Source organism: Hibiscus syriacus, unplaced genomic scaffold (assembly GCF_006381635.1).
Source record: "Hibiscus syriacus cultivar Baekdansim isolate YM2019G1 unplaced genomic scaffold, ASM638163v2 tig00016637_pilon, whole genome shotgun sequence".
In the NCBI taxonomy this organism is placed as follows: Eukaryota; Viridiplantae; Streptophyta; class Magnoliopsida; order Malvales; family Malvaceae; genus Hibiscus; species Hibiscus syriacus.
This window is the reverse complement of record NW_024062389.1, coordinates 439744-458958: the sequence shown is the minus strand read 5'-3', so window position 1 is coordinate 458958 and position 19215 is coordinate 439744. Positions and strand designations below refer to the sequence as shown.

At 29.7% G+C, this 19215-nt stretch overlaps 1 protein-coding gene and 1 pseudogene across 2 annotated transcripts in view; one reads left to right on the top strand and one right to left on the bottom strand.

Moving 5' to 3' along the window:
- The window catches only part of LOC120208583 (polyribonucleotide nucleotidyltransferase 1, chloroplastic-like), a 37072-nt gene extending 36385 nt beyond the window's left edge, over positions 1 to 687 (bottom strand). For both annotated transcript variants that reach the window (XM_039207809.1, XM_039207810.1), the window contains exon 1: positions 288 to 687. In XM_039207809.1, coding sequence (XP_039063740.1) covers positions 288 to 575 — 288 coding nt within the window. In that variant the 5' untranslated portion in view covers positions 576 to 687. The remainder of the gene's footprint in view (positions 1 to 287) is intronic.
- A 9979-nt stretch (positions 688 to 10666) lies between these two features.
- On the top strand, positions 10667 to 13681 carry LOC120208562 (annotated as a pseudogene).
- Positions 13682 to 19215: the final 5534 nt, after the last annotated feature.

Sequence of the window (19215 nt, the reverse complement as noted above, 5' to 3'; positions counted from 1 at the left end):
CATTTTCTAAGAAAACTGCCTATGTATTTTCCCAACTATTGAAATAGCAGCTACATATTATATACTCGTTTGTTAAACATCTTCAGGATGAAGTTCAAGTAATAACACATGATTCTGAATTTGCTAAGATTTTCCATTCTTTTCGCAAGCTAATGTTAAAAGGCTACATTCAATCAAAAGAAAGCACCAAAATATTTTAAATAATTAAAATATTTAGATAACAAAATTCATAATTCCAAAGTTAAGTTTTCATAACAAAATTAAAATAACAAGTTCTCCAAGCTTACCTCTCTACCTCCGAAAGGAATTTTGACAGAAACAGGTTGCAGTAAACCGGAAGCAGCAGCAGCAGTAATCGACTCGGAAACCTCCGGCTCGGCCGAAGCTCTAACGGCAAAGCGGTTACATCCGACGCTATTTCCGGATAAAAGCAGCGAGAGAGAGCAAAACTTGGAGGATTTTTTAGGAGTAAGAAAGCGAGGTCGGTTTGTAGATGAAAGGCGGAGGGAGAAAGTGAAATGCGACAGCTGAGCATAGCACGGCGTGCTTCGTACGCCGCTAGAGCTTGCCAGCATTTCGATTATTGTTGTATTTTTCGTCGGTTGAAGTTTCAGAGCTTTGAGAGAGAAGAGAGAAAAGGAGCAGCAGGTTTATCCGTTCACAGGGCGCGCTACGAGTGGAAGGGAAGGGGAGATGAAATTGTTTGGGCTCTTAATGGGCATTTATTTAATGGGCTTTCTCTCAGTTATGGGCTTATTGTTTTGCAACTAATTTTCATATAAACTCTTTTCTAAATTTAAATTTTTCATTTTTTAATCATATTTTCGGTTGCGTAAATTCCTTAACCCTAAATTAAACTATTATACATTTAAATTTTCCCAGTAAGGTTGTTCGTGCAGAAGAGGACATTTCCACTCTTGCATTCCACATTCAAGAGGCTCATGACATTTTTCATAACAATAGGAAATTCTCTATTGTCTTCGTAAATCGAATGTGCAATAAAGTTATACATTAACTATATGGGTCCTTAAATGTGGTAATTCTTTATTTTTTAATTCGATTTGTCCCGATATATTTTCTAAAGATGTATACAATAAAGGTTCTTTTTTTAATATAGTTAATTGGGTATTGTTTTTCTCTTGTAAGCTATAAGATGAGTTTTTAATGAGACTGATCTTCAAAAAATAATAATATAGTTATGTTTTTTACATTCTTATAAAAATTTCGACGAGAATTACTATAGAAATAACTATTTCTAATGTAATATTTAACATCAGTTTCTAAATAGTTTCTAATAACTTTCTATCATATCAATAAGTATTTGAAGTTATTTTGATAAATTAACAATAAACTTTTAAGAAATCATAAAAAATCAAGAGTATTCATAATGAGATTTATGAGTAATTTTCTAGGAAAAATGGAAATCTAAGTTTTATTTAGGTTCAAGTGATTATGATGATCGTAAATGTGATATTAGGGTGTTATAAATTAAATCTAAGAAATATATTTTGTTGAACATGCTTTGATGATTATGATATATCAAAAGTGTTAAATAACTTTTAAACAATTTTTAAGATTATATTTAGTTTGAATATAAAATTTTTCTAAGTTCTAAAGCTCCATTTTCCTTATCTCACTTGAAGAATTTTTTCAAACATTTAACATAATTGTAAAACATTTTTTTCTAAATGTTTATAACTTTAAACGATCAAAATGGACATTTTAGCTTTATAGTATCGATACTTCTTCATGAAGCATTGACACCCTATGAACAATGTTGATATTGTTCATGTGGTATTGATATTAAGTCCTTTAAATTTTTTTGAGTAATATCAGTACTCCTCCAAGAGTAACGATCCTCATTTTAGAAAATCAAACTTCGAAGTCAAAATCTGTACCAATATTTCATTCAGTATCGATACTACTTATAACAGTAATATGGATACTTATAACAGTAATATTGATACTGCTTGTGAAGTATCAATACTCTTGATTGCAACAGCTATATTTTTTATAATTGATGTAGGTAGTATTATAGTATTAATATCATACACATCTTGACAGCATTTATTGCAGAAAATTTTATCTCTAAATGTTATATTAACTCCCACGAATACTCAAACGGCTAGAATTGATTGAAGGGCTATAAAAGCAAGATCTTAAAGAATATATGAAGACGAGATCATAAAGAAAGCTAGAATGACCATTTTTGAACGAAAAAGAAGTCATTTGTATTCATATTCCATTTTGCTTCCGGAAATACTAGTTTGTACTCTTTTGTAATTCTTTCTTCTAGTGTTCTCATTGTTCTTGAATTGTACAAACACATTCCTTGTGAGATTTTCAAAGTTTTTAATTATAATTTTTCTCTTTAAGAGAATGTCTCTAGACTTTGGGGTATAAGTCTTGAGGGAGTTTGTAAGGTTACACATTACTCTCAAAGGTTGATATAAATTAGTGAATTTATGAAAATCCTGAGTGTGGTAGCCAAGGTAGTGGATGTAAACTTTATTGAGGAAATTGAACCACTCTAAATTCTTGCATTCATTTTTTCTATTTTCTCCAAGCTTCCACCAAATTTTTATTTGTTAATTCACCCCCTCTTGATTATTTTATTTAATTGATTGACTCAACAATTGGTATCAAAACTTAACTCATTCGAAGGCTTAACATCTTTTTGATTATGTCTTTTGGAGAGTTCAATTACATTATCATCTATGATTACTCCATCATCTTCAAGCCTCATTTTTCCAATGGTATTTACTACTTTTATTAGAAGAATATGATGATGTTGTGTATTCAAGCAATTAATCTCTCAGTTTGGGATGTCATCATTGATGGGTCATCAATTCCATGAAAGAAACAATGAGATCTTCTTGTACCAAAGAGCAAGTCAGAATGAAAAGGAGATTTGAGAAAAATTAAAAGTAACTCATCAAGGTATGATTCAAGTGAAGGAATCAAAGATTGGTATTCTTACACTTATTTATAAGGATTTCAAGATTAAGTCTGATAAAAATATTAAAGCTATGTCCGATCGATTTACCACAATCATCAATGAGCTTAAGAGTTTTTGGAAATTATATTCAAATGGAGAAATTATGAGAAAGTTTCTTTATAGCTTGTGTCTTTGGAGGCAAAAAGAATGGTCATTGAAAACACTTAATGAGCTAATTGGATCATTTCTTACCTATGAGATGAGACTCAAGGAAGGAGAAAACAAGAAGAAGAAGAAGAAGAAGATTGGAATAACTTTAAAATCTACCAAAGAAGAGAATGATTCAAATGAGAAAAAAGATGAAGAAATTAAAATGTTTACTAAAAGATCTAGAAGATTCTCGTAGTTTAACAAAGGAAGAAGACTCCAAAGAAAGGATGGCTTCAAGAATGAAACTGAAGAAAAATATTACATCATTTGTTATGAATGTAAGAAGACGAGGCACATCAAATTTGAGTTCCCTCAGTTGAAGAAAAAAGGGTCTACAAAAAAGGCACAAAAGACACATGTAGCTATATGGAGCGATGAAGAATCCTTCGATGAATAAGAACAATAAGTAGTCAATTTGTGTCTTATGATCGCCCATTAAGGGAGAAACAAAGGTAACATATAATTCATATACTTTAAATGAATATTCTTTTGATGAATTACAAGATGTTTATGAAACTGAAGAAAAATATTACATAACTAAAAAATAAAAATGATCTCTTATCTAAGACTAAAAATAAACTTGAAAGTAAGGTAAAATTTATGCAACTCAAACTTGATAATTTGAAAAGAAAAATCAAGATTTATATAACCTACTTTCAAAGATTCATAATGATCATCAAAAGAAGCTTGATAATCTTAAAGCTTATTTTAACAATGTTGGATCAAATCAATTTGAAAATGGTCAAAATTTAAAACTCCAACTATATTAAAAAGAGATTTATACAATACATATATAGAGGTCCTCAAAGAACCTCAGATGAAAAATTTACTAGAAGTATATTGGTCTCCAAAGGGCTCATTGCTACTAAGGATGAGGGTATCTTAGAAAAATGGATACCCAAGTGGACTAGATTATTGAGAACTAATGTTTATTGACCCCAAAAAATTGGATACCAAAAGTTAAAAATTAATCTATGTTTGTAGGAGGATGAGCATTTCTATAAAGCACAAAACACAAGTACAAATTCATGGTACCTTGATAATGGATGCTCAAGACATATGACCAGTAAAAAAAACTATTTCATGGAGCTAAAGACTAAAAGTGAAGGAGTAGTAACTTTTGGTGGCAACTCCAAAGGCCACATTGAAGGAATCAGTTTAATTGTTAACAATACTTCTATACTTATCGAGAATGTGTTATATGTCAATTGTTTGAAACATAATCTACTTAATATTAGTCAATTGTGTGATAAGGAATACAACGTCATTTTTTAGTCTAATAGTTACAAGATTGTTGACATTGCATCAAACACGATTATACTTATACTTATTGATCATGGAATAAGAAACATTTATACAGTGCATTTAGATAACATTGTTTCCTCAAATGTATGTCTAATAGCTAAATATGAAAATAATTCATGGTTACACCATGTAAAACTTAGACACGCTAGTAGCATGAGCATTTTGCATAAATTTGTGAAAAATGATCTTGTAAAAGGATTATCAAAATAAATTTGATTTAGATAAAATTTGTGATGGATGTGCAAAAATTAAGCATAAAAGAGTTTCCTTTAAACCTATTAATGATGTTTCCTATAATAGAATATTGCACTTTTTTTTTTTTTGCATTGATCTATTTGGACATATTAGGACTACTAGCTTGGATTGTAAATAATATGCTTTTATTTTAGTTTATGACTACTCTAGATTCACATGAGTTCTCTTTTTAAGTACTAAAAATGAAATTTATAGAGCAAACACATTTGACAGATTGGATAAGTTGTTTATCTTTGTTCCCTCATATTCCCATAGGTCGTGGGTCTAGACCCACTAGGAGTACTCCCCTTCCTTCCCCTAAAGTCCCCTCTTCCCCTCTCCTCTAGGTATGATTAGGATTAGATTTAGAATTTTCAAAAAAAAAATGAAGCTTTAGAAAAAAAATCATCACTTTCTTTAAAATAAATCAAAACTAAAAAGATTATTCAATTTTTAGTATAAGGAGTAGCCATGAACCGAATTTCAAAATCTTGATTTCAAATATTTTTGCAACTCTAGTAGTATGACCCATAATTTTCAGCTCCTGGAACCCCTCAAAAACTGGAATTGTTGAGAAGAAAAATAGAACTTTAAAAGAAATGACTAGAATCATGCTTTGTGAAAATAATTTGCTAAAGTATTTTTAGACAAAAGCCTCAAACGCCACTTGTTATATAATTAATAGATTAATGATTAGGAATATTTTAAAGAAAACTAAATATGAACTTTTGAAAATAAAAGCATAACATTAGCTATTTTCACCCTTTTTGGGTGTAAGTATTTTGTTTTAAATAATGGAAAATACAATTCTGACAAATTTGATGCAAAAAGTGATAAATTAATCTTTCTAGATTATTTCATGAATTCTAAAGTTTATCGATTCTTTAATAGAAATACTCTAGTGATAAGAATCAATACATGTTTTTTCTATGATAATCCCCTTTCTAGGAAGGTTTTTTGTGTTAATGATGATGTAAGTATTATAAAATCAAATGAAGTTAGTGAACCATCATAAAAAGATGCAAGGCAAGAATGAAGTTAAGAACAAAGTCAAAATGCTCGAAAGGAGCTAACCCTATAGGAGAAAAAGATTTCATAACTAAGAGAGTATAACTACGTCAAAGGTGATGAAATTTTGAGTGATTCATTCAAATGGATAACCACTAGATTTTCTCTTAGAAATAAATATAATTTTGTAGTATTAAAGAAGTAAATGATTAATATTGGGTAATAACTATGCAAGATGAGTTAAATCAATTTAAGATAAATCAAGTATAAACATTAATTAAGAGGCATAGTGACACATTTATTATAGGTACTAAATTAGTATTTAGGAATAAGTTAGATAAAAATCATAACATATTAAGAAATAAGGATGGACTTATTGTTTAAGGGTGTACTCAAGAAGAAGAGACAATTTTTTATGAAACTTCTGCTCTCATAACTATGATGAATGCAATTAGAATGTTATTAAGTAAAAAATTAATTATAAAATAATTTGATAAATTAAATTTTTATAATATTATACTTTTAAAATAAATTGTGAATTTATATATATTTTTAAAAGTTATTTTTTTTGAATGATTAAATAGAAATATTTAAAAAATATCAAAAAATAAAATTTTGGTTACAATTGAGGGACCAAATCTACTATAGGTACTAAATGAGTATGTAGGAATAAGTTAGATAAAAATGGTAACATATTAAGGAACAAGATTGGACTTATTGCTTAAGGGTATATTCAAGAAGAAGAGATAATTTTTGATGAAATTTATGCTTTCATAGTTAGGTTGGAGGCAATTAGAATGTTACTAAGTAAAAATAATAATTATAAAATAATTTGATGAATTAAAAAATTTCATAATATTATAATTTTAAAAAATTTATAATTTTAAAAACGAATTGTGGATTTTTATATACTTTTAAAAGTTATTTTTTGAATGATTACTTAGAAATATTGAAAAAAAATATCAAAAATAAAATTTTAGTTACGATTGAGTGACCAAATGAAAACCTTTCATTAATTTAGCATGTCATGTCACCTTTTTCAATGGCATTCGATGATATGATATATGTTTTATAAAAAAAATCAAAATTTAATGCCAATTATGTAATTTTGAAAGTTCAATGTCCAAAAATTATTTTAATATAATTTAATAATCATTTATAAATTTTATCTATTAAATTAATGATACATATAAAAATGTGATTTTTATTTGAAAGTTATTAATTTTTATTATATTATTTGTAAAAATTCTAGATTTCACTCCAATCCGAAATAAGTAAAAAAAGTGATAACATTTTCTCTATTAAAAAAGAAGGATAAGAATAAATCAGCAAAAAGTTTACAAGCACCCTTTTCTTCCTCCTTGTCGTAGGCTTATCAATGTTGGAAAAGATATATCATTTATAGGGTAAAATATTGAATTGGTCACTTTTCTTTTATATTTGTACACTTATCAAATTTAAAAAACTTAAGTTTTAATCATTTATGTTACTGTTTCATTAAATTTTGGTAATTTATATTATTGATTGTTATATTTTGGTCACTGAGCCATTATCTCTTTTTAGTTTGATGACGTGGCACATTAGTCACAATGGGTTAATTTTTAGTTTTACACCTAACATTTAGATAAAATACTAGGTAGACCGTGAACTTTAGGTGAAGTACCATTTTGACCCCTTAAATTTAGATAAAATATTAGTCTGATCCATGAAATCGACTAAAGTCTCTCATCATTGTCACCACTCACCACCATCACCATCGATCACTATCGATCATTGTTGTTGTCAACTGTGAGACCCAAAATTTAAAATTCACTCATTTTTGACGTTTTGAATACGAATCTGGTGTATATTTCACTAGAAAATATCCAAAACTCAACAAATCTAGCCTACAACCCTTCGAATTTCTTTAAAATTAATCATAAAAATAAATTTATTATAATATTCCTTTAAAAATAAAAAATACTAAAAATCAAAATTTATATCATAATAAAATGCATAAAAAATTTGTATTTGTATTTTAGTTTTTTGGTATGTTTGTAATATTAATTATAATTCGAGTCAGCTTGCAAATCGTCTGAAAAGTAAATTAATATTATAAACATAACAAAAAAGTAACATGGCAATATTCAAAATAAAAATTGTATACATTTGAATATGATATATGATATAGATTTATATTTTTAGTGTTTTTATTTTTAAATGAATATTAATAATAACTTTACTATTATGATGTAATTTTAAAGGAAGTTAAAAGGTTCTAGGCTAGATTTATTGAGTTTCGGCTATTTTCGATCAAACAAACACTAGATTTGTATTCATATTGTAAAAATGAGAAAATTATAAATTTTGGGATCTAAAAGTTGATGGCGAAGGTGACCGATGGTGATCGACGGTGACAACGGTGAGTGGTAGCGACGACGATAAAATTTTGTCAAATTTAAGGATCAAATTGATATTATATATAAAGTTTAAGGGTCAAATGATAATTTATATAAAGTTCATGCTCTTACTAGTATTCTATCTAAAGTTGAGGGGTAAATTTAAAACTTAACCCATTTTAATTAGCACGTCACATCATCAAACTAATAAGAATTAACGACTGAGTGATCAAAATATAACAATTTATAACATAAATAACCATTATTTAATAACCAACAATGTAAGTGACCAAAACTTAAATTTTTTAAATTTGATGAACAAAAATGTAGAAATATGATTTTTTTGACTAATCTATTAGTTTAACCCATTTTATATTATACATTTAATAAAAGTTAAATAAGTTTATATATTATTAGTTAAAATATGCATTTAAATACAAATAAAAAAGTCTATATTCTTTTTATTTAAAAGATTTCACACACACGTGTGTGTATATATTATATATATAATCTAAGTGAAGGGTGCCGATCGATATTTGAATCAAAATTTTGATCAATAATCATCACACCAAATTAGGGAGGATAATTTAATGTGAAATCTATAGATTTCGATCTTATTCAACCTAAGAAGGTTAGATTTTTTTTTAAAAAAAAGGTTTAGTTTAGGTCGAACCTGATTTTATATATGTATGAGGTTGAGTTCGGGTGAAAGGTGAAAAATCTATGACCCGACTCTACCAGGATTAATAGTGTAATTTTTTCATATACATTTATGGATAATTGCTATAATACCCATTTCTCTATTGCTTTTTTTTTAATTATGTTTTTATTTTATATTAGGTTGAGTCATACATAACCAAATTTATACTCTACAAAGTTGAGTCGGGTCCGGTTTAAATTGATGAAAAATGATCTTTGAATCAGGCCAGATACGAGTAGAGGTATATATATTTCGGATCAAATTGATTAATCAAAAGTCTGACTCAACCCGAACCATGGTCATTCCTTCACCAAACCTTTATCTTTAAATCAAAATTAAAATATCGAATGTGCATTAAATCAAAATTCACCCGTATCTCAAAATCAAATATATCACATTTAAGACAAAAATGACATATGCAGAAAACAACAAAAAGAGAGACATGTGCTTTTGCCCCCTGCCGACAAAGAAGGACATAAGCTCCATTACTAAAGAAAACATGTATTATTTAGCAATGTTCCTATGAAATGCGCCTTCATCACTAAATATTTGGTCAGTATGAATTTATGATTGTATTTAATTTTTTTATTTGAGAATTTAATTAATTTATTCTTTAAATAAATAATTCAATTAAATCTAAAAAATAATTATAGATTATCAATATCATATGAAAATATAATTAAAACCCTGAAAACCCTCGTTGAGTATTAATATTCATTCAAAGGGTATCAATATTGAGCTACGAGTATCGATACTAAAAGTGGAAGATCCATTCTATTGTGTCGATTTGCTATCTATACTTTTCAAAAGTATCAATATCATAAAGTTGAGCATCGATACCAACCCCTTGATATTGATATTGATATTGATATTGATATTGATATTGATATTGATATTGATATTGATATTGAAGGATAAAGAAAGGTTGTTTTCCCCTTAAATCACTTGAATATTATAGGTAATGGCCTAATATGATTAAATGAGGTTAATAAGATGTATTAACTCATTGATTGACTAAAGTACCCTTGATAATTACTAAGATACCCTTATAAGTGTATAATTATTAAAATGTCCTTATGGGACTAATTGAGTAAAGATGATGGCTTGAATGCATAAAAGGGTAAATGGCATATAGTTTCAGTGTTAGACATAAAGGGAAAATATTAGTATATGACCTTAAAGGGAAAATATTGGTATATGGCCTTAATGACAAGAAAATAATTATATATACGGTTTTAGCGGTGAGAGGTTTATTTATTTATGTGGCCTTAATGGTGAAATTATATTATACATAAACGAATTTAATGGAAAAAATACATTATATGTATACGACCTTAGTGATAAACATATATTGTATTATATCATTTGTTTGCTTAGTGAGATCGTGTGACCTTGTTGTATTATCATGTGATTATCATTGAATATTGACTTCTTTTATTATTGATGATGAAATTTCATGACTAGGTCATATGAGCAAGGACTAGAGAAAGCATGAGACTATTATTGTTGAATTTTTTTAACTCAATTGACAATAAGCATGACGTGCCTTGGATTATTGAAATATGTTTATACTCACTATTAGACTTGATTCAATCACAAATGAGTAATTTTAGAATTAAGATCAAATTAAGTAATTTTATAATGAGTAATTAAATCAACTCTCAATTATTAATTCAAGTACAAATGAGTAATTTTTTTTATAAAAGTAATATTTAGTCACTCAAATAAAATACTGTTACAAATAGATTACTTGAGTAGAGGGACTACTTGAGTAGTTTACCCGTAAATGAATAGATCTCATACTATAAATTTCCTTCTAATCAACTCGTTTTTGAGTGTTCATTATCCCTTTCTCCATATACGTCTGTTGGTTTGGCTATGGACACAGCATAAATCTGCAAATCCAACGTCGTTTCAAAATCCCATGATGCGGAGTTATCTTGGGACGCTGAATTCCATGAACTGATGCGATCCTTCCCTAAAGATAAAAACTTTGCAGGCTCCAATCTGTATTTCTACCAAGGTTTTTGGTGCCCATCTCTTGTTCTAAAAGCCGTGATTTCATTTCAGAAACATTTCCAAACATTAGATTCCGATATCATCGTCGCCACATTCACAAAATGAGGCACTACTTGGCTCAAGGCCTTAACATTCTCCACCTTGTACCGCCACAAGTTCACCTACGTCGATGAGCATCCATTGCTCGCCTTCGGCCCTCACGAACTTGTCCCTATGTTCGAGTACGATCATTAGTTGAACAACCCTTTTCTGATCTTGAAAACGGCTGCCTTTATCAGCCGAGACTCTTCTCCACCCACGTCCCTTATGCTTCTTTGCCTACTTCCATTAATGATTCCAACTGTAAGATTGTGTACATATGTAGAAATCTCATGGACATGTTCATTTCTCTTTGGCGTTTTACTGACAGGTTAAGAGATGAAAAGCTGGAGCCTGTACAGGATTTTAAATAGCGTTCGCGGTCTTACGGTCGTGTCTCGTTTATCGCGGTTGCGGACATAACGGATGACATCGCATTCACTGCGGATGTCGCGGTCGTGAATTTTTTAAATTTTGCACAACTTATCTTAAAACATAATAATTATAATTATAATTATAATGAATCATTTTATTGATTTTTAAAATGTTTTTAAGCAAAATTGACATATATATAATATAGTTTAACCAAATAGAAGATTTTAAAAATCCGAAGATAGGTGTCGTAACCGATTTTCACCCAAATCGATGTTTCTTGGGGAAAGCAAGTAAATAAATGGGTTTCAATTAAATGTTTTGGAGTCGCAATCGACAATTTGGGTTAGGTAGGTCGAATACCTAAAAATTTCATTTTAAAATAGTTTTTAAGATAACATCATTTAAAAGATAAATCAGTCTAAGTATAACCAGAAATTAATTCTTTTTAGTAATAAAAAGGGATTTGGGGTAGATTACGCGTGGAGAATGATTAACACCCCACAACGCCCAAAATTGATACTTCATCGATTATAAATTGTATCTAGTAGTGGAAATCTAAGAATTCGAATATAAATTTAATTTACGATCCTATTATTTCAAATTCAATCGCATAATTTTATTTAAAGGAAAATTCTAAGGAGAAATAGAAAATATTTTAATATTTTCAATCGAAGAGAAAATAATCCCTAAAATATTTTAGGACTAATATTTCTCTTTCCAACTGAAATAATAAGAATATAATAATTCCTCCTAAGAACTCAATATTAAAATAATTTGATTCAACCAAAATGAAATATAACTAAAGTAAGCATATTTAATTTTTTAGGCTTTTCTAAGTAGGGTATTTATTTATTTTAAAATATCAGAATATAATGCCTAAAATAAAATAGTTCAGAATATTAAAAATATAGAATTAAAATGACTAAAATATAATAAAGTAAAACATAAAGATCAAAATAAAATAATAACAGTGAGTAGATTATAAATAAAAACAATGACCAAAATAAAAGAAAATAAAAATATTAAAGCTAATTTCGAAATAAAAAAATATAAATGAGTGATTAAAATAAAACTAATGAAACTAGAGCATCGTGTTCAAAATAATTAAAAAAATGAGAAATGGGTGACTATTTCATAAAAAGTCGCATAAATGTTAGGGATCTAAGAAGGATTAACCCTAAAACTTCTTAATAAACACTTCAGCAAAACAATAAGGTAAATTATCATGATCAGACCCTATGATCCAGAATAAAATTCAAAATAGTCCAAACTCAATGACAAAAATAAAAATATGCGGCTAAAGATGGGGGACTTAAATGAAATTAATCTAAAAATAAATTCATATAACCTAAAACAATACCCCTATGTACTTCATCTCTTCTATTTCTCTCCCTATCCATCTCACGAACGACGCTCACCATGGAGGCTCCAAGCCTCTCGATCGTTGGCCATCGAGAACCGGTGACCACTCATTCCGACGACCACTGCTGGTCCAACCAAATTATACCCAATCCGAAGCCAAACAAAACCCGAAATGGGTCCCAAACCACCGCTGATCGAGACCACTAAAGAAAGGTAAACGACTCACCTCTTTATTGTTTTTGGTTCGAATGTTGCTGAGATAATAAAAAATTTCAAGGAAAATCTCACTGCTGCTTTGGTATTGCCTCGAAAAGAAGAAAAGAGAGAAGGATCCATCTGTTACATTAACGGTAGATAACGGTAATGGCGTCCCGTTATCGGCGCTATTCACCGTTACCCGTTAGATTGTAAAATCGATCTACCGATTTTAGTGTGAATCCGCTGTCCACAATTATTTTCTCAGATTTCGGTTTCAGACGATGACGCTACCGTGAAATAGCAGACGCTATTGCGTTTTCGTCCCGCTATTTTAAACCCTGTATCACTATATGAAACTTTTGACAGGTTCTGCAATGGAATCTGTAGGTTTGGTCCCTTTTTTGATCATGTATTGGGGTATTGGAAGGCAAGCCAAGAGAATCCCAACAAGATAATGATTATGAAATATGATGCTCTAAAGAAAGATATCACTTCCCATCTGAAAAAACTGGCGATTTTCTTAGGGGTTCCTTTCACTGAGGAAGAAGACAGGCATGGGGTTGTTGAAGAAATAGCGAGAATGTGTAGCTTAAAGAACTTGAAAGAACTGGAAGTGAACAAGAAAGGTTTGCACACTTCTTCTGGGATTCCACACACCGATTTTTTCAGGAAAGGAGAAGTGGGTGATTGGAGCAATTATCTCACGCCTTCCATGGTTGAACGTATGGAAGAGCTTGTTCAAGAGAAACTGGATAACACTGGTTTCACATTTGAATTCTCCTGAAAACAAAGGTGTATTGCTTCTTCAATCATTGGGGTGTGTGTCCTTTAGCTTTAGTTCATCATGAATAAATCATTTGGTGTTTTCTTTTTGGAGTCATCATAGTACTAAATTATGGTTGTGATTGTAGCAACGGATGTAGTTTCGTGGTTGCGCATGTTAGGAATATTATTACTCTATTTTTCTAAAATTTACTAGAGATAGGATTATATTATGTCATGTAAAACTCATTTAGTTTTATATAAATTTAGGATCGTTGGATGAGTGAAAATAGATGATAGAGATTAACGGTAGAAAATTAGAAGATATTCACTGAAAGCAAAAACATGAGTTAATCTTATTCATCTATTTTCATACATCTAACGGTCCTAAATTTATATAAAACTAAAAAAAATACATTGTATAAATGTATTTTAACCCAAATAATTATGTTTTGAAATTACATATATGTTTGTAATATTATAATAATCTTAAAAACCATTAAGATTGGACTTCTATACTATGTTACAAGTGCAACTTAACACAAAAGATGAGTTGAGTGATCTCTGATAATTATTTGGGTAAATTATACATTTAGTATTTCAACTATTGCTTTTATTTTGTTTCAACCACTCATTTTTTTTCCAGAATTATAACTAATGTTATATTTTAATTTCATTTTAGTTGCTCACTGTTAAAAAATTAATATAATTATTGACGTGATATTTTCTTTTCAATGATGACGTAAAATTATCTTATGGTGATATGCTGACATCACCGTTAATTTTTTAATAGCATGTGATTAAAATGAAACCAAAATTAAACATAGGTATAATTTTGAAGAAAAAAAAGTTAGGTAACCAAAATAGAACAAAATTGATAGTTGAGGTATCAAACATATAATTTATCTTAGTTATTTTTAAGGGTAACTTATATTATTTGTTATCAATTTATTGTTTCTTTTCTATTTTAGACATCAAATTATTTTCTGGTAAAATTGTCATCAATATTATATTTTTCTATTTTAATCACATGGTGTTAAAATTAATGATGATATTGGCAATTTTTTTTATTTTTTATATCACTTTCTACCATTAAAAATTAATAATCATATTATATTTATTTTTATTTTTATATCACTTTCTGTCCTTTTGACAACAGTTTACATATCATGTATATTTTAATGATTGTATTTAGATAAAAAAAAATTGTAACATGTGTTATTATCTTATAAAATAATAAAAATTTAAGAGAATTAAGGCTTGAACTTGTCGAAACAATTTTTTTCGAGTGATTGGGATTTTAAAAACCACACAAATTTTAATTTATCTCTTTTGGTTAATTTTTAATTAAAAAGTAATGTGATTTAAAAAATCTATCGTTTCGAAAAATTTGGGATTTCTTTTAAAAATAAAGAGTGTGGTTCGAGGAGTCGCCACAATATTTAATTAGGGTGTGATTGAGCACCCAAAACGTGCTTTGTCATTTTAATAAAAATATTAATTTTAATTAAAACAACAAATTTGAGATATGTGTTACCAAAATTCGAGTTCAGGAGTCGATTACGTGTGGAGAAGGATTAGCACCCCCCACAATGCCCTAAATCGGTACTTAGTCGATTAATTAATGTCTTTTCAATGAATCTTACAAATTCGAATTTAATTAAGTTCATAATCCCATAAAACAACAATTTATGAATTTTGAAATGAAATCTAATAATATTTAGTTATTTCCTATCGAGAAGAAAACAACCCTCATACCTTGAGGCAATCAATTATTACTCCAATCGAAATAGAGAAATATTATAGTTCCATCATAATATTCAAATGCACAAAAACCAATTAAATTAAAAATTACCGATCCTTTTTAAAAAGAAGAAGGATATTCGATTATTTAAATACGTCAAGATCAGACCTTAGATAAGTTCTAACAATCTTTTCTCGAAGAATTTAAATGAACGAATATTTATTATTCTCTCATTCCCAATTTTTGGGTGAGGAATCATTTTTTTAGGTTTCACTGTTGGGATACACTTTCAATTTAAAATCTTCGGAAGTGGCTCTCTAATAAGTTAAGACAAGCAACTCATAACGATTTTAAAATAAAAGGGTATTACCCTTAATCAAATTATTTGATATGAGTCAAGTTATGCACGTGAGGATATGATACATATTATACAAAATGATGTCATGTGATTCCTAAATTACTTGTTCGTACACATGTATAACGTGTTAATGATTAAACTAACATGAATAATTAATTAAGGAAAATATTTATCAATACACAAATGACATTTACAAGTTATTTAACACCTAAAAAACAATAGTTAAAATAAAATAAGATAAAACAGTAGATTTGGGGGATAACATTCAGCAAGTTAAACAAATATAGGTCTCTTAACATGAAGGTTAAATAACTCAGACCCTAAATTACTAATAAACCATAAGCATGCATATGACTGAAATAAAAAAACTTAAAACAACATACCAAATATATAAATCGTATGAAGTACAAACAAATAAACTAGATGGACTAAAATAAAATGGAGCAGAAATTAAATATACATATCAATATTTAAAACATGGATTAAAATAAAAAACTCTTAAATATGAGGGGTTTAAATATGAATAGCCCAAAAATCAATATTGATTTATAAAGTTGGAAAATAACAATAACGAGACAAAATAATGAGGCTAAATAATAAAAGGGTCCCTATAGGTGATGAAAATGTAAAAACACGGGAAAGATAGGGGGACTACTACGCAAATTTACCCTAATATTTAGTCCTTCAGTCGTTGTTTCGGTTGTCGGAGCTCCAAAACTTACCCAAAAACTCATAAACGCTCAAATATATACCCCTAAACCTAGATCTAGGACTAAAACTCCCTAAAAAACCCTAAACAAGCCTAAAGATCCCCCAACCATTCAACTTTTCCCCTCCGACCGCCGCAAAGACGAACGATCCCTAGCTTAACTCCCCTCGCAGGTAAAAGATCTAGCCCTTTACTATTTACTTTGTTTCTTCCTTGCTTCGTAGACCTAGGTTTTCCTTTTTGTTTTTTTATTTAAAACCGAGAAAAATAAAGAACACAAAAAACATACCTTATGTTTTCTGATTTTTATTTACTGTTTTCAAAATTAAAAACCCAAAGAGAGAGAGATTTTGTTTACAATGGTTCGGGTTTTTATAACCCCCGATTTTACATATATTTTGTCTCTATTTTTTTTGCTATGAAATCATTACAAAAGAAATGATTTTTGCTTGTGTTGCTGTGTTTGGAGTTGCTTGTGTGTTGATCTACGTTTCTAACATGGTAGGGGCTTCGGATTGGTGGAACCAATGGTGGAACTTGACTGGTGGAGATGGGCGGCGACAAAGGCTTGATCTAGACCATTGGATAGGTCTAGATCCGACGGTTGTCGTGGGGTGGTTGGAGCTAAGGGTAAAACCCTAATCGTCACGTAATCTGGACCATTGGATCTCTCCTAGATCCAATGGTTGGGATGATGCGGCGCAAAGAGACTCTCAGCAGAAACCCTAATGGATTTCCACAGGTGGGCTGTAGCAATGGGCTCTGGGTTGCTGGGCCTCGGGTTTTGGGTTAAATTGAGGTTTCTGTTGTACTGGGTTAGGCTATTTTTAGGGCCCGATTAGGTCTATTTTGGGTTTTGTAAAGCCTGAAATAAAATAATAATAATAAATATTTTTTTAATAAAACACTAATCATGCTCGTCTCTTTCATGCATTATAATCCAAACCACGATGTATCCAAAACTTACAATGCATTTCAAGACATTAAGCAAAGATTCAAGATTTCAAAAGAAAAATCAGCATATATGAATTGAAGTACATCAAAATCCAAACTCATACAAAATTAATCAAAAAATATTCTCGTAAAATGAAATCATGCATGAAATTTCTCCCTCACACCTAAATCCTATATTGTCCTCAATGTATATCAAAATAAATTGCTCACAAAATAAACTAAAGAGAAAAGGGAACTCCCCTTATTTCTAAGCAAGACGGAATGATATGGTTCAAGGTGATGGTGGACAAGAAATAGAGACTCCACAATGCTCTACAAGGCAGCCAAGTTCTTCTCCATCCTTGAAATTTGTCATTCCATTCTTGCCCAAAGTTCCTCAAAATATGGTTCAATTGAATCTTCATTGGGATGAAGATCATGCATCTTGCGAATGCGTTTTAAAGATCGTGGAGGATCATTTGGTAAACGTAACAGGCACAAAAAGGGTTGTACGGAAATATAAACTCCATCTATCTTCTCCAACAATTTCATTTTCAACAAGCACTATGTATCTAGTGGCTCCATCCCAGAAGATACATGGAGGTTAGTGTTAGCAAGATCAAGCAAATTAAGTTGATTTGCCAAATGAGTAATAAGGAAACCAAGGCATAAATGCTTACCATTAATCAGAATTGAATTAAATTGATAAGCTAACCATAATCATAAATTAATAGGGTTGCCAAATGAGTAAAGTTCAATTTTAGTAAATATATTGGATGTATTTTTTCTACCAGAAAAAATGAATGCTAAAAATCGTCGCATATGAATGCTAAAAATGCTTACCTTTGGACTTACTAGGATTATCATAAGACATATCATTCCAAACTGTCGAATGGCAAAAGATGTCATAAAAGCGACGGTGCTAGTTTTATAGTATGCGGTGGTAGAGCATTCAGTATCAATAAATCCTAAAGTCAAATTAAATTCGGTAATGGATTGAACAAATTATTTACCTAGTATTCTAAATTTCACGACTCTATAGGGATTGAAATCCTTAGGCAAGTCAATTGAAAATTAGTGTAGAATTATCTAATCAACTCAATAAAAGTAGGATATTTAATATTAATAAAAAAATCTTCCACCACATACTAACAAACATAGCATCAAAAGCTTCTCTAATTTTCAATTCTTCCAAAGAATGAGTATTTATACTTACTCGAATTGATTTATCAAGTTTTTATGTCAGCGTACCTGACTTTTCGAGTTTTGGTGTTGAATTTTAAAAACCCATTTAAATCTGTCTCCAATGGTGGCAGGACCGATTTGCCTTTTCCCAAACGAGACCTTTTACGGGAACCACTTTCATCTATCCTAGAGCTGCTCGAAAGGTAAGGGAAAGTGATTTTTCCTAGTCATGTGATTAAGCTTTCTAAAATCTATGCACATTCACCAATCATTTTGCACACACATTGGTACAAGTTCATTGTTTTAATTTCTTACCACAATAATCCCCATTTTCTTTGGGAATACGTGAATCGGACTTATCTATTTACTATCCGAGATTAGATATACCATACTCGTATCCAATAGTTTGAGTACTTTCTTCATCACCACTTCATTCATGGATGGATTCAAACTCCTTTGTAACTCCCTTAAAGGTTTGGTATCATCTTCGAGCAGTATTCTATGCATAAAAATTGGTGGAATTGTACCTTTGATGTCGGCTAAGGTCCATCCAACTTATTCTTTATGCTCCTTTAAAACTCGAATCAATTTCTCCTCTTGTTCGGTCTTGAGTCCTTTTGCAATTATCACCGACAGTGTCTTCTCTTCACCTAAATATATGTATTCTAGGTGGTCGGGTAGGTCTTTCAATTTGGTGTCTGCACAATAGAATGAACCAT